Source organism: Nesoenas mayeri (assembly GCF_963082525.1).
Source record: "Nesoenas mayeri genome assembly, chromosome: 12".
In the NCBI taxonomy this organism is placed as follows: Eukaryota; Metazoa; Chordata; class Aves; order Columbiformes; family Columbidae; genus Nesoenas; species Nesoenas mayeri.
In genome coordinates, this window is record NC_137547.1 from 13786797 (window position 1) to 13808309 (window position 21513).

The 21513-nt window shown below is 49.7% G+C and overlaps 1 protein-coding gene across 1 annotated transcript in view; it reads right to left on the bottom strand.

Moving 5' to 3' along the window:
- Positions 1-21513, bottom strand: part of HYDIN (HYDIN axonemal central pair apparatus protein) — a gene marked incomplete at both ends in the record, with an annotated part of 136703 nt that overhangs the window by 1681 nt on the left and 113509 nt on the right. Inside the window, 30 exon segments of the mRNA XM_080352011.1 lie at positions 143-373; positions 799-949; positions 1519-1682; positions 1836-2045; positions 3123-3342; positions 3653-3933; positions 4477-4635; positions 4812-5010; positions 5197-5366; positions 5923-6144; positions 6388-6595; positions 7320-7467; positions 7807-7972; positions 8303-8441; positions 9107-9310; positions 10048-10294; positions 10921-11033; positions 11847-12007; positions 13164-13382; positions 14333-14475; positions 15032-15289; positions 15853-15961; positions 16551-16743; positions 17688-17839; positions 18291-18526; positions 18895-19099; positions 19717-19831; positions 20164-20402; positions 20678-20846; positions 21335-21434. Of these exon segments, the coding sequence (XP_080208137.1) occupies positions 143-373; positions 799-949; positions 1519-1682; positions 1836-2045; positions 3123-3342; positions 3653-3933; positions 4477-4635; positions 4812-5010; positions 5197-5366; positions 5923-6144; positions 6388-6595; positions 7320-7467; positions 7807-7972; positions 8303-8441; positions 9107-9310; positions 10048-10294; positions 10921-11033; positions 11847-12007; positions 13164-13382; positions 14333-14475; positions 15032-15289; positions 15853-15961; positions 16551-16743; positions 17688-17839; positions 18291-18526; positions 18895-19099; positions 19717-19831; positions 20164-20402; positions 20678-20846; positions 21335-21434 (5531 nt within the window).

The window sequence follows — 21513 nt, forward strand, 5'->3', positions numbered from 1 at the left end:
CTTCCCCTCCAGATTACTAGCAGGTCAGAGCTGACACCCTTGGAAAGTAGCCCCAGGTGGTTCATGTTCACCTTTTGAGAGCACCCACTCCCAGAAAGGCTGCAGGGAGAGGAGGGCAGTACTGGACAAGCTTTGCTCCTACCTCTGACTGCGCAGGAACAGTGAAATGCGGGGGAACACTGATGTCAGGCACTTTGCAGTCTATGGTAAACCTCACGGAGGTAGGCAAAGGGTTGTCCAGCTTGATGGTGGAAGACACTCTCTGCCGAACAGCAGTGGTTAATTCGATGGTGCTGATGGGTCCCGAAGTGGTGGCCTTGAAAGTCACCATGTAGAACAAGTACTCCTGGGTCACCTCGTTGAGGAAGGTCACCTGAACCAGATAAACAGGAAATCACTGGTCATTTTGTACATAAAAATGCTCCAGATGTGCTAAGCCACCCCAAAGAGCTCCCCCCAGCTCAGCACCCTATCTCCAAGAACAACCATAAGCAGCCACAGAGGACCAATGCAAGACCAGGGAACGAATGTGCAGTATTTCCACTTTGTACTCTCCCCATTGCCCATTTCTTCCATCTCAGCTTTGTCTTGACTCACCTGTGCTTAGCAGCCCACAGTGGGACTCACAAAGAGACTGAGATGTGTGTGGGGTGTGTGGAGAGGCATCTGCTCTTCAGCACCCACCCAGGACACCTACAGTCCCACCAGCAGGCATATGGAGGTATGAAAACAGGTGTGTATCTTCCCAGTGAGCTAACAGGTCCTGGAAGGGCCCCACAGCCTCATGTCCACACTCACTATTGCGCTAAAGACTCCTTCCTTGTAGGAGTAGAATGTGAGCTTGTAGTCCTTCTTGGCAGAGCCTGGCACATCAATGTATTCCAGCCCTTGCAGCACAGAACTGCTTTCCAGGTTTTCTGGTTTGATTATGTGGACTGTCACAAGGAACCTGTGGGTGAGAAGGATGCAGTGAAAGCAGAAAGGATTCCCATAGGATACCCATCATGTGGGGGTACAACACAGCCAGTCTCATCCTCAGCGCCTCATGCAGAGGGAACCAGCTTTCTTGGGTCTGTTCAGCCTGGACAAGAGCAGGCTGCGGGGGGATCTTATCAGTACTGATAAATATCTCAAGAACGGGCCAGATTCTTTACAGTGGTGCCCAACAACAGGATGAGGCGCAACAGGCACAGACTGAAGCACAGGAGGTTCTGTCTGAATATGAGAAACGTCTTTACTCTGAGGGTGCCAGAGCCCTGGGACAGGCTGCCCGGAGAGGTTGTGAAGTCTCCTCTGGAGACATTCAAACACGCCTGAACACATTCCTGTGCGGATCTGCTCTGGTGAACCTGCTTTAGCAGGCGGGTTGGACTGGATGATCTCCAGAGGTCCCTTCCAACCCCAACCAGTCTGTGATTCTGCTTTCAGGAAGCAGATTCCAGGCAGTGAGTGTGAAGTCTTTTTCTTGCCCTGCTAGAGGGATTGTTGATGCAATGAGACTTCCTGGGCCAGACCCACCTCTGTGGCCTGGTCAGCCAGTTGGAGACAGGGATGAGCTCAGTGTAGGAAGTCCTACACGGCACCTGCCGGGAAATGGTTCCTGAGCACTTTGGTCCCCCAGCAGTTCCTTGCAGTTGGTAGTACAAGCCTGTCCCATCCGGCAATGGGAAGAAAATGGAGCCCTAGAAGACAAGAAACAGGATAAGTGAGCTCTCCTGCTGTCTGGACCAGTTACAGGCTCTCAATCACACCTGGACAGTCCTTTGTCTCAGGTTGTCACTAAAGCAGCTTTAAGCAAGTCCAGCTGGCAGAGCTGTGACTGCAGCCCCACATACCTGATGCCTCTTGTTCTCAAAGCTCATGGTTAGGGGGCTGTAAGTGATCTTGTAGGGCTTTTGTTGATTGGCCTCTAGGTGGAAAAATTCAGGCCCCTTCCAGTGCTCCCCCTCAATGACAGGTTGCACAGTCCAGGCCTCGTTGCTGGGGTTGGACAGGAGGATGGTCTGGCTGTGCTGCTCACGCACCTCACATGCGAAATTCAGTGTCTACAACAGAGGAGCACAGAGGCTGCTTGATCATACTGAGGAACCCTTTCCACTCTCACAGACTCTGACTAGCTCTACACCAGCACCTGGAGCCCAGGGAGCAGCTTTTCCTCCTCACGTGTAAAATTTCCATTTGAGCTGTAGCTTTTGGTGTAAATCAAGTTGTTGATTCTTACAGAGGGAGAAGAATGGGTCTTTTGCATGCTGGGTGAAGGGGGCTGCCACCTCCCAAAGAGGAAAGAAAATGGGGAATCCCGGAAGGATCTCCCTCTTGAGCAAGGACAAGACCTGCAGCCGCACTTTGTGGGCAGGATGAAGAGCAGCTCTAGGCTCTTTTTTTGGGAGCAAGAGTCAACACCTCCCAGCTGCACCTCTTGCAATGCCCATGAGGGCAAAAGGTCCTCCATGCTGCATTCCTGTGCCCCAGGAGCTGGATGCAGATGTTCTGCCCACTCCCAGCACCGAATCAAAGAGTCATTTTGGTTGGAAGAGACAAAGATCATAGAGTCGAACTATTAACCCAACACTAGCACTAAACCATGTCCCCAAGAACCTCATCTCTGCTTTTAAACCCCTTCAGATATGGTGACTCCGCTACTTCCCTGGGCAGCCTATTCGACTGCTTCACAACCCTTTCCATGAAGAAATGTTTCCTAATATTCAATCCGAACCTTCCCTGGCACAACTTGAGGTCATTTCCTCTTGTCTTATCACTTGCTACTCAGGAGAAGAGGTGCCCTCCCCTGCCCCAACAGAGAGGAGAAGTGTGGCTGTGGGTGCAATAGTGTGGGTACAGCTGGGGGGGTCTGTGCAGGGGGGTCTCAGAAGAGGCATGCAGGGTGTCCCCACAGCAAGGGTGCTGCAATGCAGAGCCGGGGCTGACAACGTGCTCACTGGAGGAGCAGCAGCCTTTAATAGAGCAGGAAAGTAGTAACAGGACTCAGGATTTTGGGAATCCTGCCCAGTGTTGTTTTCCACTCTCTGGGATACCCAGGCAGGAATGAGTCTACACACTATGTTCTCCTGGCCTGGGAAAGATGTGGTACAAATGGCAGGGTAAGGGGATGACCCAGTTACCTCTTTGGTCACAGGGGTTTCCATGCAGCACCCTGTCAGCGTAAGCCGGAGCGGCTCACTGCCCTGGATTAAACACTGCAGGCCCTCGTACTGGATAGTGCGGCTCAGTGTGGAGGGGTGGAAGGTCACAACAAAGGGGACGTCCATTCCTGGGAAGATGTAACCCTTTGTGGGACGGATGGAGAAATCTGGTTTGAAGCTCTCGATGTCCCACTTAAACCTTGCCAAGGAAAGCACAAAGACAGAAAGGAAGGATTAGCAACTAGGAAACCTGTGAATGCCACGTGCTGTCCCTTGTTCTCTTGTGGGTTTTTCCACAGGATCTCAGGCATGGTGCTGAGCCTCCTGGCAATAAGGCAGGACTCAGCTGCACCCATCCATAAACAAGCCTTCCATAACCTGACTGCACAGCCTTGGCTGCACGACTTTCCACTGGGACAGGAAAGCAGAAGGGAATCTGGGGAAGCTACAGCTCCATCCAACCCTCATCCAAGCTCTCAGACCTCAGAGAGAACAGGGTTTTACGTTACTTGGCTCCTACGTCACCCGTGTTCTGCATGACGACTCGCTGGGATGTGAAGCTCTGCTGCACCACTGCTCCAAAGCTGAGGTGTTCCTGGTCCAGGCTCACATGGATGCCATGGCACGAGCCCCGCACCATGAAGAGGGAGCGCACCAGGCCATTGCACTCCAGCATCACCTCTGTGGTGAATGGCTGTATGCGGCACTTTGGGGAGAAGGTCACCTCCACTTTACAAGTATCTCCTTTGGGCTTCAGACGTAGTTCATGGCTGGGGTTCAAGCTGAGAACCTGCCCAAAGAAATGAGTAGAGACTGCTTCATCTGACAACTGAGCTGCGAATCCTCCACAGAGTCTCCCAGTTTCTCCTCTGTTCCCATCAATATTGCCCCAATCCTACTAATTCCCTGGTATGCATCCCTCGGTATCAAATTTTCCTGTGTCATGTCCATCTGGCCATGGTGAGCTGGACTACATCTTCCAAAATAATTTGACATGAACTCCAAGAGAGCTGTAACTCTTGGTCTTTAAAGATTACCTTTCCATATCTAATATACATGGCCACATCCTAATGTATGTGTCTAAAATAGATTAGAGGAATTGTACCTCCTCACTTTTGGCTATTGGGGGAGGTCCTGACACCCAGCTCAGATGAGATACTCACATTGCATGTATCTGCTGGTAGGGCAGTCCCAGCAGGGACAAACACACAAGCAACCAGGACAGCACACAATTGTAATTAGCTACTAGCTCCCAGCTAGAGCAGCTCACAGCTACCTGCAGGCATCCCTGTAGGCACAGCAAAGTCTTCTCCAGTGAAGGAAGGGAACTTACCCCAGGTTTTTGCAGCTCTGGGCTGGTGGACACGAGACTGAGCTTAAAAGCGAGAGGGGCAGCACTGTTGTTCGCTATGGTGACAATCTTCTTCACCGTCTGTCCGATGGAGAGGGCTCCCAGCTTCACCACCTTTCCTTGTGGTTCCACAACATCAACCTGAGGCAAAAGGAATTAATATAAAGTGAAAGGAAATAAGGAGAAAAGGTTTTCTGCCACCCTCATAGCAGAAAACCAAAACATGGTAGGCTGGGGAAAAGAGATGAGGAGAAAGAGAGAAAAAGTCATGCTGGTTGGCTGCCACCTGGAGTTTTAAGATCTGGATTTCATCTCACCTTCATTTCTGTGCCCCTTCCTCGGACCTCAACAGTCTGCTGGTAAAGACCATTGATTGCAAAAGGGATGAGCTCATGATAAGACGCAACCTCTCTTGGATAGAAAGTGATGGGCACCTCCACCATCTGTCCTGGGGGCAGGATGTCCCCTGGGAAGTTCACCTCCAGATGCACGGTGCTGGTGAACAAGCAGTTCAAACTGGCAGAAAGCACAGGAGGGGAGCAGAGATGTCACAAGGCCATGTGTGCTCAGATGACAATATCAGGGCAACTCTCCTGTCTCCTCTCCCTGCATCCTCAGGATTTCACCCACAGGGGTCAGGAGAATGTGGAGCAGGCACGTGTTAAGCAAAGGCCAAAGGAGTGTGTGGAGGAGGAGGCCTACCTGACATCCTTGTCTGCCTTGTTTGTGATGACGAGGGTCTGCTGGGCAGGCAGCATCCCGGCGTGGTAGATGAAGCAGGCTCCAAAGTTGAGTCTGGTGGTGGAGAAGTGGACAGTGGGCACTACCACAGTGGCAAGTAACATGCAAGTAAATGTGGGACCCTTGCTGATCTGGTGAGGAGAAAGAGAGCAGAGCCAACTGAAGAGATGTGAACTACACCTGCAAACACCAGAGATGTCTGATAACCTCCTCTTGACAGGGGACAGCTGGCTGCAGTGACAATAAGGAAAAGCAGGTGCCAAAGGACTCCAGAATGAAAACACGTGGAAGGCTTGGGCTGAGAAGGAGATGGTTTTTGGAGAGTCATGGCCCTGCTGTATGCAGCCATGTGCTGGCAAGACCTTTCTGAGCAGTGTGACACAACTCAGAAGGGGCTGGCAAAGAGAAACAGGTCCACCCCCATGCTCATCTAGTGCCCCTCCCAATTAGGGGCAGAGAGGGCTGGGGTATATGTCCTCCCACAAAAGCACTTCCCAAAGTCAACCTGGATAAGCACTTCTTAAAATATTCCATCCCGAAACTGTCAGGCTCTACTTCGGCAGCAGGATACTCTTTGCCTCATTCAGGCTCTTCAGGTGACGGAGCTCACCCCTAAGCTCTGGGCTCCTGCTGCCAAGCTGCTGCGTAGGAAAGGTGAAGGTCCCGTATTAAAGACTGGTGCCTCACCTGCAGAGTCAGCTCTACATCCTTAAGAGAGCCCAGCTTCTGCGGGTGAAAAGCCAGCTGGGTGTCTGCCTTCCCCTCCGGCTGCACGGTGCCCATCTGAGGGGTGACGGTCAGGACCTCCTTACAGGCTGCGGGGCCACTCAGTTCCCATGAGAAGGTGAAGCTGAACTTGCCATTATTGAAGATGCTGAAGATATGCTTGATATTCTCATTTAGCTGTACCTACGGGGTCAAGGGGGTGAGGACCAGGGCTTGAAGCATACACAAAGTGCTGGCTGGCCCAGCAAGCACCCCTTCATCTTTCACATTCGCTGATGACCTGTCTGAAATATCAATCTCCCTCCCTCTAGAGACCAATAAATGAAGGAAAAACATTCCCTCTCGTTCCTATGTATTTGCAAAGCGCATGCTTAAGGCCCAACCTTGCAGGGCTTCGTGGGAAGAACAGTTCAGGGTGCTGCTCACCTCGTTGAAATCAATGATGTTGATCTCTTGTGCACTGAGCTCAGTGACACTGCCGTCACTGCCCTCATACCTGACAGACACATTCATGCTATAGCCAGTGGCCTTTATATTCAAGGAGAGGGGCTGGGTCTTCCTCTTGACATTGCACTTGATGTTGAAGACCACCTCTCCTTCCAGAGTTGGTGTGAAGAAGACTGTAATAGGAAGCCTGGGGAGAGAAAATCCTTTTTGCTCTGTTCACAGGCTCTTAGCTTTTTCAGCCCCACACTGCCTGCTCTACAGGAGAGCTGTTTGTGCAACGGCTGTGGTGAGACTCCAGGAGAGACCCTGGGAGAAACGAGGAGCAGCACTCTGTCCTTCCAGGGCCTTTCACCATGGAGCAAGCCCTGGAGAGAACTGTGTAGGGTATGATGATCCCATGCAATGAAATGGCAGAGGACAAAACAAGGCAGCAAGCCCCGAGCTAATGCTGCCCTTACTGCCCTGCCCACATGCTACAGGACAGCATTGGTCTGAGCGCCCACTTCTGTCCCAAACACAGAACAGGGCACCCCCAGAGGCCCCCAGTCTCTCTGATCTGTATGTCAAGGGTAACATCCTCTTTGCAAAGAGGAATCATCCAGCTTCCGTAACAGCTGTGCAACATGGGTGCCACCAAACTGCCTCTTTGTAATGTCTATGAGTAATTTCTACATAATTTCTGAATTTCTCCAGGAAGGAAGCCTAGAAGACCAGGGTAACCTGGACACAGCCACTTTATGGAGAAACCTGCAGTTTCATGCTGTCCCCATCGGGAAAGAATGAAACAAGGCATATGTGTGCTATGACTGAGAGTCACCTGGTGACTGCAGAGGGCAGAGAGCCTCAAAAGCAAAATCACAATGCTGTGTTTGGCATGTGGGAGAGGGAATCTGGCCTGTGAGCCGTGTTACCTTGAAAGTGGAGCAATGGAGCCTTTCAGGGGCTCTATTTTCACGGAGGAGTTGCATCCCTCTGAGAAGAGAGAGCCTTCTCTGAAAGCAAAGCTGTAGGCTTCCTTCTCATTGTTGATCATATAGAGAGTCTGTTGTACTTTGTGCCCTGAGGAGATGACAGAACAGTCGCTGAAAACTTTCTTTTCCTCTGGCCATCAGACCACCACTGCCCACAGTGGTTCTGCCTACTTCTGACACCCTAGCTCCATTGCATCACCCTCAAACCCCCACCTGGAAACAGCTTCAATCACATGCCATGCCTCTGACACACACCTTCCTTCCCATTCCTCTCTCTTGTACACTTGAGTGCCAGGAGCTGAATGCGCTGCTCATAAGAGCCCATTTCCATCCCCATCTTCCTTGTGGGAGCTGCTGGAATAACGAGAGTGCTGGCCCCCTGGAGATGCCCATTTCTGAGTGTGTATGGTATAACCAGGGTGCTCACCAATTAACAGCAAGTGGAAGTTCAGGTGGGATCTGTCCAGAGTCACTACTGGGTCAGTGGCATTGCCCACCAACAGAAATGGGACTGACAGGCTCTGCTCAGGGATCGCAAAGACCCAGGATGATTCCGTGATGTCCAGGTGCCGGGGAATGAATTCAAACTTCATCTGAGGAAAAAATAGGCAAATGAAGGAAAGCTGTTGCCCTTGGCAGGGTCAGGGGAGGGGGATACAGTCTATACCAACAAGAAGCCCCAGGAACCTCTACGTTACATTGCTGTGAGCTCAGATGTAGACTGCTGTGCCGCTTACACCCTGAAAACATGGCAGATGTGGGATGCAGGTTCATCTGCCATCTCATTTACACTGCAGTCGAATATTTCTTCATGGTCTTGACAAGCTCACAGTGACATGGGACAGCCAGTAAACACAGACATGGCTCATGTTAAACTGGAATGTGTGTGTACTGGATTTACCTTCTTAATTTTCTGCACTCACCTCTGCTTTCTTTCCTGACTGGATCTGACCTCTCTCTGTGAGGCAGAAGAAAGCCACCTGTTCTGGTGGGGCTTCAGGGTCCTGGCAAGTCCACTGGAAGGAATACGTGGAACTGGTTGGATTCATAACCATGAAGGTCCTGGGCACACAAAGCAAAAAAGATTACTGAGGTGGCGTTCGGACATTCATGACTCTGTCCTGCAGTAGACATCAGGCACTGCCAGTCCTGGACACCACCTAGAAGGAGTTATTTGGTAGAGGGGAACAATGCCAAGTACCAATATTTTATCTGCTTTCTAGGTGCCCTGTTTGTTTCCCAAGGGGCTATAGATTAACAGCTATCAACAACAACAAAAAAATCAGCAAGAAAACAGCCAAGCTTTTGCACCTTAAAATGGTAAGATCAAATTAAAAATGGTAAAATCAAGCCCAGTAAGGCACCTTTGGAAGATGGTGTTCTCTGTTGTGGTTGCAGCCTTCACTGATCCTGTCTGACTGGTATCTCTAAGGAAGAACATCCCAAGGATGTTCTTAAATAGACAAAGGTTGTATTGGCCACAAAGCACAGGCTGGGGATATGTGGTCCTCCCAGACTGACCCATACCTTACTGAAGAAAGGGACAAAGAACAAAAAATTGGCCAGTTGTTTTTTACTGAACAGCTTATTTCAGCCCCAAAACAGACTAGTGGCCAAATGTCAGCAGATCACAGACAGGTACAGATGTGCCTTGGAGCTTGGAAAAATTGTGGTTAAAGGGGATAAACCAGGAGACCCCCGACAGGAGAAGCCATGCCCACACCTACCTGCTGTTCCTGCTGCACACTCCAGTTGCTGCAAACTCAATCACTCTTGTGTTGAGATCCAGCTTTGGTCCCTCCAACTCTGAGCTGCGCCTTTTTGCAGTGATGTAGTCAGAGTCTTCCAGCTCAAAGTGGCAGTTTGTCATCAGGCTTCTCCCCTTCACAGTCACCTCTGGGCCTTTCTGATTTGGTTTCAGGTTAGGAATACTAGGAAGAAAGGGACTGGTGTTAGCCAGACTAACGTTTCTAGACAGCCAGCTGCTTGCCTGGCTCCTTGTACAGCACACAGTGTTGCACTCTTTCTCCATGCAAGCACTGAGCAGCAAATCAAACAGAACTGCACTCTCCACCATGGAGGCAGAAGAGGTGAAGTGACAGAAACGTGAACAGTCATGTGTCTAGAGAACAACCACAGCACAGAGGTTTATATGTAGATAAGGAGGCCATGCTTATCTGATAAAGCATCATAGAATAGTTTGTATTGGAAGGGACCTTGAAAGCCCATCCAGTGCCACCCCTGCCATGAGCAGGGACATCTTCACCAGATCAGGTTGCTCAGAGCCCCGTCCAGCCTGGCCTGGGATGTCTCCAGGGATGGGGCATCCACCAGCTCTCTGGCCAACCTGGGACAGTGTTTCACCACCCTCAGCATAAAAAATTTCTTCCTCATGTCGCTTGCTCCTTGACAGCCTTTCTGGATCTTGTTCCAGATTTTGAAACCCTCCAGGAGCTTAATATTTCAAACAATGTCTTTTCCTAGTGTCTCCTCCCTGCTTCTACCAAGACCGGATGATCATCTTTCTTTGTTCCTGTACGCCAGTTGCTTCTGCTGCTTCTCTGGGGCTGCCTGTCCCCAGGTCCACACTTCCACTCACCCCAATCAGAGGCAACGCCACAAGTATCAAGCAGCAGAATGAGTTGAAAAGCACCTGGATGATCCCTACCTGCAGAGCATACGGCTCTCAAAGTCCCCCACACACACTGGAGAGAACTTCATCTGGAAGAGCTGCTCCTGCCCGGCAGGGATGGTGCCACTGCAGGGCTCCACAGAGAACGGTGAGGTGGCACTAATGGCGTTCAGAGACGAGCTCAGGGAAGACGAGACCTGCTCAACAGTGCGGCCCAGCTGGCTCGGACAACGGCTGGACTGGGGCTTCACAGTAGTACCAGAAGTGAAGGAGAGGAAATCCCCTGTAGCAAATAAGAGGTTATAGCAGGACATCTTTCAAGGAGAAAAATCTTCTGTTTCCAGCACCTCAGCCTCCTGTTGCAGGCGGACAGAAGGGAGCTGGGATGCACTAGAAGCATCTCAGGTCAAATACTTTCAGCAGGAGAACTCCCAGTGAAGAACAGGGAGAACAGTCTGGTTGCTTTTTTCCTCTGTGTTACTGCTTGCCGAATCATAATCCCAGGAAGTCCTGGGGACAGGTGTGAAAGTGAGAACAGACAGGAGGGAAAACTGAGGATTGGGGGCAGCAAATACAGTGAAAAGACCCAGCGGACACCCAGAGAACAGCTGGAATCAAAACAAACCCCTGAACATCTGTTAAAAATGCTTGGATGACAGACAGGGAGGTTAATGTGCCCAGGACAGTAACCAGCTGCTTTGCTCCACACTATTAAACCCTCTCCATCTCCAGGACCAAGATGAGGACAAAAAGAAAGCCTCCAGCTGCAGCTGAGAAGATGTTGATGAAAACAGGAGACTGGACAGGGATGAAGAGGCAATTCATATGCATGGTCTTCTCCCAAAGCCCTCAGCTACCAACTGAAACACCCCAGACATTTCCAGCTGCCACAGAGACCCAGTGCCTCACCATACAGATTGGGCAGGAGCAGCTCCCCAGTCTGGCTCACTGGACTTTCATCTGCAGCAGCCGCCATCCAGGTGTATTCCAGGGCCACATTCCCTGTATTGGACAGCTGGAAACTGAACAACAAGGAGGAGAAATAAAACGTCAAATAAATACAAAGTGAGTAGAAAAGTTAGCACTGCATGGTGGGCTCCTGGCACCCCTTTCTTTATGCTGAATAACATCATCTTCCCCAGGCAACTCTGCCATGTCTAGATCACTTTCCCGGGCTGCCCCAAGATAAAGTATTTCCAAGTCTAGAAATTAAAGAGCAAACACCAGTCATGGCGCTCAGGAGACTTTTGTCCAAGGCTGTTATTCTAGTCTTTTAGTCTTGATTCGACATTATTTCGATTGCAAACTCATCCTCAAGGAGATGACGACAGACAACACACAATGAGAGCAAAAGCATGGCTGTTCTCAGCAGAAAGGCATGGCAGAATTGAATGTCTCCTGGCACATCTTGGCAGGATGGCAGCCACCTGCTTGGCTTTGTGTGCAGATACCTGGGCCTCAGCACCAGGACTTGGAAAGGATGAAGCAACAGATGATTTGTTTAAAGTAATGAACAGCAAGTGAGACTGAATGTAAAGCCCTAGAAAGGACTCAGGTCCACATGCGGGAGATCTCCAGGCCCTGGGATGTGCCAGAATGTGTGTGGAAGCTGAAAATTCACGACCCAGCAAGCAGCAGCATCGCAATCCAAGGCTGATCAGCCTGTTTACATATTAAAACAGGTTTATTAAGTGGCCAAGCAATGAGCATGTCAGCATAACCTCTGTGACACAGGAGCATGAGTAGAAGGAAAAGTAGAGGCCACCTGAGAGCACAACGTGGCTCTGGGGAAGCAGCTCTCACTTGCAGGTCCCTGCCTGGTCTCCAGCACCCACCTGAACGTCCTGGTCTGGAAGAGCAAGGTCTTCTTGAACTGATACATGTGCATATCCAGCTTGAACTCGGCATAGTCAACAACAGCACTGAGATAAAGCTCCACCTCGCGGCTGCTCTCCTCCAGAACAGTGTGAGCTGGTTCTGGGTCGGTCTCGATCACCTCCAAACAAGACAGAGAAGAAACACTGAGCAGAGCCCAGAAAAGCCAGGCGGAGCAAGGAGTCTTCTGGCTTCCAAAATCAGACACATATAGGGGTTAAAATGGACCATTCCTATTTATTTCCCTGAAAATATTACAAAATTTAACTCTTCCACTATAGTATTTTTTTCTAGCTACTAATCAAAGCAATCACCACCATGGCTGTGAACACCTATGGGGACTGTGACTAGGTTTCAGTCCCTGTGTTTCAACCCTGTAGAGTGTCTGACCTTTTTCCTGGGCCCATATAATTCCATCAGGCCTTTAAATTAAGATTAAATTTCCTTGCTGGAGCTCTGTGGATAGGGAAGCCCAAGAACGAACAAACCTAGAAAGCACCTTTTCCTTCTTGTCTTAGGAAAAAGTGCTTTTCAGATATGATGTGTGGGGCAACAGCCACACTGATGGGCGCTAGGGATGGGCATTTTGGGATGGAAATGAGCTCACTAGGGAAGTCTCCAATTGCTGATGCTCTGCTGGGGAAGAAGTCTGATTTAAAGATCTTACCATGGTTCAGAAACTAGGGAAGAATGATCACCCAAGATAAGAATGTTTGGCATTAATGACAGTAAAAGCAAGAGTTTCTAGACATGATACTTCTCCAGACTCCTGCACAACTGCCATACAGTGCCTGGCCTGCCCCATAATCAGATATCCCACACAATATAGAGACCACAACCAAAGTCTTTGGTATCAGCGAATAGAGAGCTCAGAGCTCATCCACAATGTGCTGGTGGGCTACCCAGCATACACAGGTAAATACTAGTTTTGCTCTCTACTTCAAAACAAGATACAGAACGCAGTGAGTCTAACTCCTTGTTGGTGAAAAGGTGCCAAATAACAAAGATATTTTAACACCATAAAACGTGTTATAAAATGTGACCTCCAGTTCAATGCAGGCTGCAACACCACAACTTTTGGCAGAGACTGATAGCTTGAATGTGGCTAAACATCTCCTGTACAGGAGGTCACTGTACATCCAGCTGTCCCCTAAAATGCACTGCTGGTTAACCTCACAGATGGGCTAAATGTCAGAAGGAAGCAGAGATGCTGGTCTGCTGCTGTCGGCAATTCTTTTTGTGGAAGCTTGATCAGCTTTTGCTATTGTGCTTCTTACCTTCTTCTTCACAGGCCACGTGGCTGCTGGGCTCTTCACAGCATCCACCCACTTGACAGTGCGCAGGCGGTCGTCCCAGTCAGTAACCTGCTCCGGCAGGTGCTGGAAGGCGATCCTGGCCACCTTACACTTCACAGGGTGCATTTTGAAGGTGACTGCGACATCCGATTTCAAGGTCACTGTGATGTCCTTAGCACAGCCAGCATGGAGGTGTCCCACCTTGGGAGAAGCAGAGTGTCAAGACCAAACTGGAGTCACTAGCAAGGGCAGGACTGACAGCGAAGGGGTAGATGTGGTGAGCAGCTGTGCCATGAATCTGCATCTTACTGTGTATTGATCTGAGTTTTGGTAGAGAAAAGCACAAACAAGATATGCCACCAAAACATAAGCCAGCAGTGTGCCCAGGGGGTCAAGAAGGCCAACAGTGTCCTGGCTTGTATAAGGAATAGTGTGGCTAGCAGGACCAGGGCAGTAACCACCCCCCTGTACCAGGCACTACTGAAGCCACACCTTGAATCCTGTGTTCAGTTTTGGGCCGCTCGCTACAGGAAAGACATTGAGATGCTGGAGCAAGTTCAGAGAAAGGAATGGATCTGGAGAAGGGCTGAAGCACAAGTCTGATGAGGAGCAGCTGAGGGACCTGGGAGGTTCAGCCTGGAGGAGGCTGAGGGGAGACCTTCTTGCTCTCTACTACTATGTGGAAGTTTGGAGCATGGAGGGTGTTGGTCTCTTCTCCCAAGTAGCAAGCAATAGGATGAGAAGAAATGGGATCAAGTCGCACCAGGGGAGGTTTAGATTGGATATTAGGAAAACATTATTCATAGAAAGGATTGTCAGGCACTGGAACAGGCTGCCCAGGGAAGTGGTGGAGTCACCATCCCTGGAGGGATTTAAAAGATGATCACATGAGGTTCTTAGGGACATGATTTAGTGCCAGGGTTGGGCTAACGGTTGGACTCTATGATCTTGAGGGTCTCTTCCAACCACAATGATTCTATGACTCTACAACATGGAGCAAGGTTGACAGCCCTGCCCCAGCAATGCCAAGGAGCACATCTATGAGGCACTGAGACAGGCTTCCACCAGTATGTGGTGACTCCCAGCAACCTCTCAGGAACCTGCTGGGCAGTGCTGGAGCAGCAGGGAGAGGCAGAGCCGTCCAAGCTCACCTGGGGAGAGAAGTGAAATGGGGAGTCCACCAACCACTCAAAGCGCATTGCCTCCACCCTGCTGCGATTGGTGATGGTGAAGGTCGCAGTGTAGGGTGTCCCAATGTGACAGTCCCCGAACTGGATGTGATCCGCTCTGGCAGCTGTTATGAATGACAGCAAGAGATGTCAGCATGCGGTGGGGTCCACCTGCCCCCCACATGTATGTCCAACTCTTCCTTGCTCCAAGCATTCCTCCCTCTGGGAGATGCAGCTTCTCATCCTACCGTTTTCAGGGAAACACCAACACGTCCCTGAACACGTGTCTGTGCAGTGAGACATGCAGTACAGTGTGCCCTGCCTTTGTGTACATGGCAGCCACACTCACAGACACTGTGTCCAGTGGGCAACACCACAGGCCTCATTATATAGAGAACATAAACTATCACACATCGTCTTCATCTCCATTGCACACCATGGGCTGGTAGATTTCCTTTCAGAGATACTCAGCTGGTATCTCTGACCCTTCCCTACAAGCCTGCAAACTTCTCCCTTGACAGAGGATCTTCCCTCATATTCTCAAGTGTGGCCACTCCGTAGACTATGAAAGATGACAGGATCTGTCTGCTAAGGCTGGAACACATCTGCACTGTCATAGGGTGAGCAGAAACATCTATTTTCCTCTTCCTTGCTCCATTTTGGCAGCTTCTCCCCTCTTACCCTCAACGTCTTCCTCCAGATTCCACTCAGTGTTCTCCTCCTTGCAGTCTGCGTCTAGTCCATGGATGTTATCTAGCGTGAAGTAATCCTCGTAGCCTTCACCCACCAACTGAATGTTGGTCTCTTCATATGGATTGCCCACCACTGACAGGTGGATCTTGCCTTCCACACGTTGGGCCAGGGTGGGTTTGAAAAGCACATCAAACTCTGCTAATTCCCCATGATGCAGGACCAGGGACACGGTGTGAGGCTTCCTCTCTGCACAGCAATGGAGATCAGAAACAAGTGAATCAGCTGTTCAGAGGAAACTTTTCCATGGGGTATAAGTGGATTAAGAGCCTGAAACCCAGCTGCCTCTAAGCACAGACTCTCCCATCAATGGTTTCAGACTATTGCTCACAAGACTATGACATACACCATATATATCACTGCTTTAGTGTCTTAACCTCAGGTTAACACCCAGCTCTCACTCAAACTTGCATCCAGCCAGCTCCTGCCATAAAGCTGAGTCAAGAGGGGTTTTGGCTTTTGTTGGCTGCCTCTGTTCAGGCTGGTAACTTCCCACATGCAGCAAAGACTTCAGACAGTTCACTGAAATGGCGATGGTCCCCCACAACTCAACCCACCATGTCTAGAAGAACAGAAAAATTTCCTATGACTTGCTAGAGGGAAATCCTGCAAAGAGTCCACATGAAAAATTACAGGTACAAAGAGCCCCCAGAAAGAAACTGTGTCTAACATCTGGCTGCTGCTTGGCCAAGCCAAGAGCAGGGCACACTTTCCCTCTGCAGGTGACCACACTTCATAGTTAATGAATTTACCTTTTCTGGGAGAGTCCTCCTTTGAACCCACAGCTTGGTAGATGCAGTTTGTAGCAGGCCTGGCTTTCAAGAAGAAAACTCCCCCTTCATCCAGCAGGTCTAGCATCAACTGAGAAAAGGGAACATAGAGCAGGATCACACTGGTGTGGGTACAGGATAGCAGGATGATTGACACTGCCCTGCTGCTGGTCCTGCATCAGGAACCCAGCATGCTTCCCCGCTTCAAACACAGCTCTTAACACAGGGATTAAGTAAAATCAGACAGGAACAAGTGTTCAGAGGCATTGGGATATAATTAAAATATAGTAAAACAGGATAAAGTACTAAAAGTAGTACTAAAAGTAGAATGTAATTAAACTATAAATGAGTTTAAATAAAATGTAGTAAAACAGGATCAAATACTATCTACTGTGACTAGGACACCACACATGCCCACATGAGATGCAAAACGTGAGAAGAGAGATGGGGAAAAACAGCCCACCAAATTCCTTGTGTTGTGTTTAACTGAAAAGGACAGACTGGTGACAAAAAAAATCACATTTCCAAGAGGAACTCCCTTCCTGGAAACTCAAAATCAGTCATTTGTTTAAAAAGAACTTCTGACATCTATTCCCAGGTCTACCATGTTTTCTAGGACAGTTCTTCCATGAGACAAGCACTAGTTCCCAGACCAGAGCATTCCCTGAGCAGGCCCTCACCTGGACAGGTATGATGCCACTGTTTTTAAGGACCAGAGGGAGTTTTTCCAAATCACCCAGCAACAGCTTCTTGAAGAGCAGCAGAGGGTTCCCCCTCTTATTGCGAAGGACTGGGCGCAGGACCGTCACCCGAGGCAGATTCCCATCTCCACTGATATCAAAGGTCAGACTTTGTGCTTTAATTGTGGTAGGGCTGCAGGAGAGGCAGAGGAGAAATCATTAGGGCTGGTACCAACCCGTTTTCTCTACTTGGTGAGTAATAAAGCGAGTGCCACTCGTTGCTTTTTCCCTGGCTGGTGCTCCTGTACCCCAGAATACATCTCTCCCTCTCCTCCCAGTCCAATTTGGGGACATTCACAACAGGAACTTGCTCTGAAGAGCCAGAGCCTTCCAGAACACCAGTCAGAAATCATTTCACTTAATCAAATCATGCAGGGAAATAACGAGGCAACAGATGAGACATGGCAAATTCACTGGCTGCAGTGATATGAGACATATGCAAAAAGCACAAGCACAACATGAAAACAGTATAAAAGCAGGAAGGGCGAAGTCAATAAATAATACCAACAGTAAAGATTATTTCCGAGGACACTAAGCCAGGAATTGCTTATCGGGGCAGAAAGCTGACTTAGCTTGTCCCAGTTCAGTCACTAAAGGCTTGGGGAAATGCAGGTCAGAGCCCCAGTACAGAGGAACAGGGCTTCTCTTTTAGAAGGGGTCCAATCGCTCCTTAACGTAAAATAACATAATATACCCCAGGTAATCACATAGGGTCATTTCATTGTAACAAACAAGGAGGAAACAATGCATGCTGACTTGCTGGCACAGAAACCACTTCATCTCATCACTTGTCCTTGGAAAATCCCAGCTCAGCGTTTGCATGTTTTTATTTCTTTCTGATTCAAGAACTTCCAATACCTAATATTACACTGTCTTCACAGTTACTCATATAGGCTAAACTTCAACTCTTTATTTTTTGCCCTGTTATATCTAATAGTTACTGCCTACTGGATTACCTAACGCTAAGTACTCTACCAAAGGCTACTGAAAGAGTTATCATTAAGAAAAGGTCTGCATGCTCCCAGAGGAGAGGCAGCTATCAGAAAGTCACCTCCAAGATTTCCCAGGGTGAGTTACCTTGCCTGGACATCAAGAGAAGCCTCAAAAGCGCACTGGTAGTTCTGCATCGCTTGTGGAGTGAAGGTCACCGTAGCAAAGGTGTGGGAGTGGCTGGGCACCTGCATCCAAACAGGATCCACCTCGAAAATGTCGCTAATGCGGCTGATATGCTTGGAAGAAAACCACAAAGTGGTGTTAGGAGAAAACATCCTTCAACATGCTGCACTCTTTTTCACATATGCACCATGGGGAACAGCCTCAGACAGCATCTTCCTTCCTGCTTCCCCAAATGGGCTCCTTTCATCTCAGGGGGTGACTCCACCCATTGCACAGGGACCTGCCATAAAGCCCAGGAGTGCAAAAGCTTGTTCTGAGCACTGGGCAGCCACCCCAGCATACATGAGAGTTGGAGACTGCATGGGATACCCTGCAAATAATCTAGAATTGACCTTTAAAGAGAAGGAAAAGACCAGGAGTCTGAGGAAAAAGTCTGCTTTGAGTCCTGGCACATAAGTTCGGTAGAAAAGCCCACTCTGAGCACATTTCCCAGAGATATTCTGAATGGTTCAGGCTACATATAGCCTTTAAAGAGCAATGGTCACCTTGGCCTCTTGTTCTTACCTTCCCAGGGACTGGTTTGATGGAGAGGACCACATCACAGGAGACTTTGTTCACATTGCGGATCTTGAAGCGAGCTTTGGCCTTGTGCCCAACCAGAACATTGGTGAAGATAAACTTGTTCTCATCTGTGATGAACACACCCTTGTCTTGCACTGTCTGTAGGATCTGGCAGAGGTTGATGTTGCTGCAGATTCGATGCTCCTCAAAGATGGACTCTATGTCATCAACCACGAAGGCTGCAAGCAGATCAGAGGGAGGCCTGAGGATGGAGAAGCCTTCCTGCTGAATTTCTCTGGACCCTGTTGAGCTCTCAGAAGGTTTGATAAGCCCTTTCTACCCAGGTCACTGCAAAACCCAACCTTGGCTGGGGGAGTTGGCTGTGAAGATGGAGCTCAGTCACCCTCAGTCTTGAAGGATATTGTTTTCCTTTGATCCTTCCATGCATCCCTCCCAGCCTCTACCCACTGGTGGACTTGGAAAGGATGGGAAGCTCCGAGAATTTTAAGATGAGACTTATGGGTCAGGGTGCCTCTCTAGCCAAGCAGAAAGTCTTGGTGCTGATCAGCAGCAGGTCTGGCCATGGGGATCTATGAACAGGGAGTACCTGGGAGGCAGGACTCGGCAAACAGGGTATAGGGGATGCCAAGGGGGTTGTCCTCAGGGTCTCTGCCGCTGATATCGATGCACAGGTGCTCCTTGCATGTGCCCAGTGGCTCTGCCTGACAATCCACTGTGATCATCTGCTGGCCTCCAGGAGGGAGGGAGCCAAAGCCAGGGTACACCGTGAACATGCCCAGAGTGAAGCGAGCCTGCGGAAAGAGTCCCAGGAGAGGCTGATGTCCAACAGCCTGACCTGGAGCATCCCCAGCAAAGAGTACATCACTTCTTGGCCTCCAGCCAGGCCCAAGCCCCCAGTTTCAGGGAAGGGAGGGATGACCCCATTGCCCAAAGGCACACTCAGATGAGATGAACAAGCCAGGAGGAGCTGCAGGCCTGCCCTGAGTGGCACAGAGAAAGAAGTTTGGGTGTAAATGGTGAAGACGGCAGCTGGGATCCTTCAACCTCCAGGGGTAAAACAGGAGAGCAGAATTGTGAGAAATGACAAGAGAGACGAGGACCAGGAAGAAGAAAAAGCAAGGTGATCTGGTATCTATGGACTGGGAGTTCAAACAGGGACATTCTGTGTATGTGGTATTCACAGACTTGCTTTGGCTAGCAGGTACCGAACACAGCACCTGCTCCCCTCTCCTGACCCCACAACACTCACAGGGACTGAGCAGCTCCTGCCTCTGCTTGTGGCTGGGAGATGATGGACCTCCACCACACACCACATCCCATCCCGTGGTGATGAGCCCCCAGCCTGGGCACAGCAACATCTTCCCACACCTCCTGTAGCTGCACATGTTGGGGAGTAGGAGCCACCCACCTGCATGGTTGGGTTTGCATCCTTGGACAGTGAGTTCTTCCTTTGCTTGGCTGAGGAAGTCATTTTGCTTAGGTTGTCATTCTCGTGGGAGTGGTCAGGTTTCATTTGATTTGCACTGAGAGGAGAAAGCAGAAAATACCCATCATGCTGAGCTCCCCCTGCCTTTCTGAGGTTAAAGCTGTTTTTCCTCCCCATGGAGGAAATCCTTCCTGCTCCCCATGGCTCCCAGGTCCTGCCTGCAGCACTTAACTGCTGTTGCTTATGGATACATCAGCTATATCACCCAGCCTTGTCCTACACATGGGGATGCCAAGGCACTTTTCTGCCCCCTCTTCACAAGCCAGTGACACAAATGGACAATAACCCAGGTGTCCTGGCTGCCTGTCACCCACCAGCTGTGCTGTGGTGCCTCCTCAGGCAGGAAAGCTGGTGCAGGTCTTCTCTCACCTTCTCTTTAGCAATACAGCTGCATCCTGTTCTGCTCGGTAGATGTGGAATTTAAAGTCGAGGATGCCTTTGTTCTCCAGCCTGAAGGTGCAGGTTTTCTTGGTGCCGTTTATTATGGCACCAAAGCTGATGAGTGAAGCAGGGCAAATGCTGTATTTGCTGAACGTGGCTCTTGCTGACACTTTCACTGGGATGACAGCGATGGTCTCTCCTCCTTCACCAATGCTGGGCTCAATCACCTACAGCCAGAGAAGGGGTTGGTAAATACAGCAACAAGGCCAGTCTCTATCTCTGTCCCCTGGCCCTGTCACCTCACTCTCCCTGTTTAAATGCCTCCCTTCAGAGCCAGATTTTTTAGCTCTGCTTAGGAAGCATCACAAACCGTTTCTGAAAGACTTCGTTGTTCATGTATGAGAGAGGATTCCCCAGTTAAAGCCTTCCTTCCAGAAGACACACGTCCTGCTTACACTCCCAAGACTTGGTGTGCTAACACCACCTGGCCCAGGCAGCTCACCTGGCAGTGCAGGATGGGTTTGTCCTCAATATTAATTTCCACCTTGGGGTGGAAGAGCACCTGGACCTGCACAGGGCGATCTGAGGCAGCCAGCAAGCCCTTCTGTGGCTGGACAGTGAAGTGGGATGCCAAGTCAGGTATTTTGGTATCTGCAGTTTCCAGCTTCAAACTGGGGAGAAAGGGAAAGAATGAGGTTTCTGCAGTTAGAAGCACAAGTGCCATCAGCACAGCCAGGACTTGGCATAGGGCCATAAAAAATATAAAAGTGAAAGAGTCCAGCTCTGCTTGGGGAATCCTAGATCTTGACAGAGAGTGCAGATAATCACAAGTTTTGCAAGCTAACCTTGACCCCAAATTTCTTCATTTCCTCCTTTAAAGAGTCTCAAAGCTGACCCTCCAAGGAAGGCAATGAATCTTAGCAGTGAGTGGTTTATATTTCAGGGTCTCTCCATCTAGTTCCTGCTGAGTCGTGAAGAACTGCTGGACTGTGGTTGGGTTCTCTATTAAAATATTTGAAATTACAAAGTCCAGGTTTTATATTTTCCTAGACCATGAGGTAGGCATAATGGAAACAGGTTCTAGCCATGGACTGCATGAGAATGCAGGCCTGGACAGATGGTGGCACCATACATTCACGGACCAGGCAGTTGGACCCACCTGTATCCAATCTCATACTTCCCTTTGTTCTTCAGAGTCAGCATTTGTTTTGCATCATCCAGGACCCTAAGGATTCCAAAATCCATGCCGCCATCCGTACCTGCAGAAAACCCGCAGAGCAAGGTAAGAAATGGTGAACATTTGTGAGCTGCTGCAGACTACACTAAGTGGCAAGATAC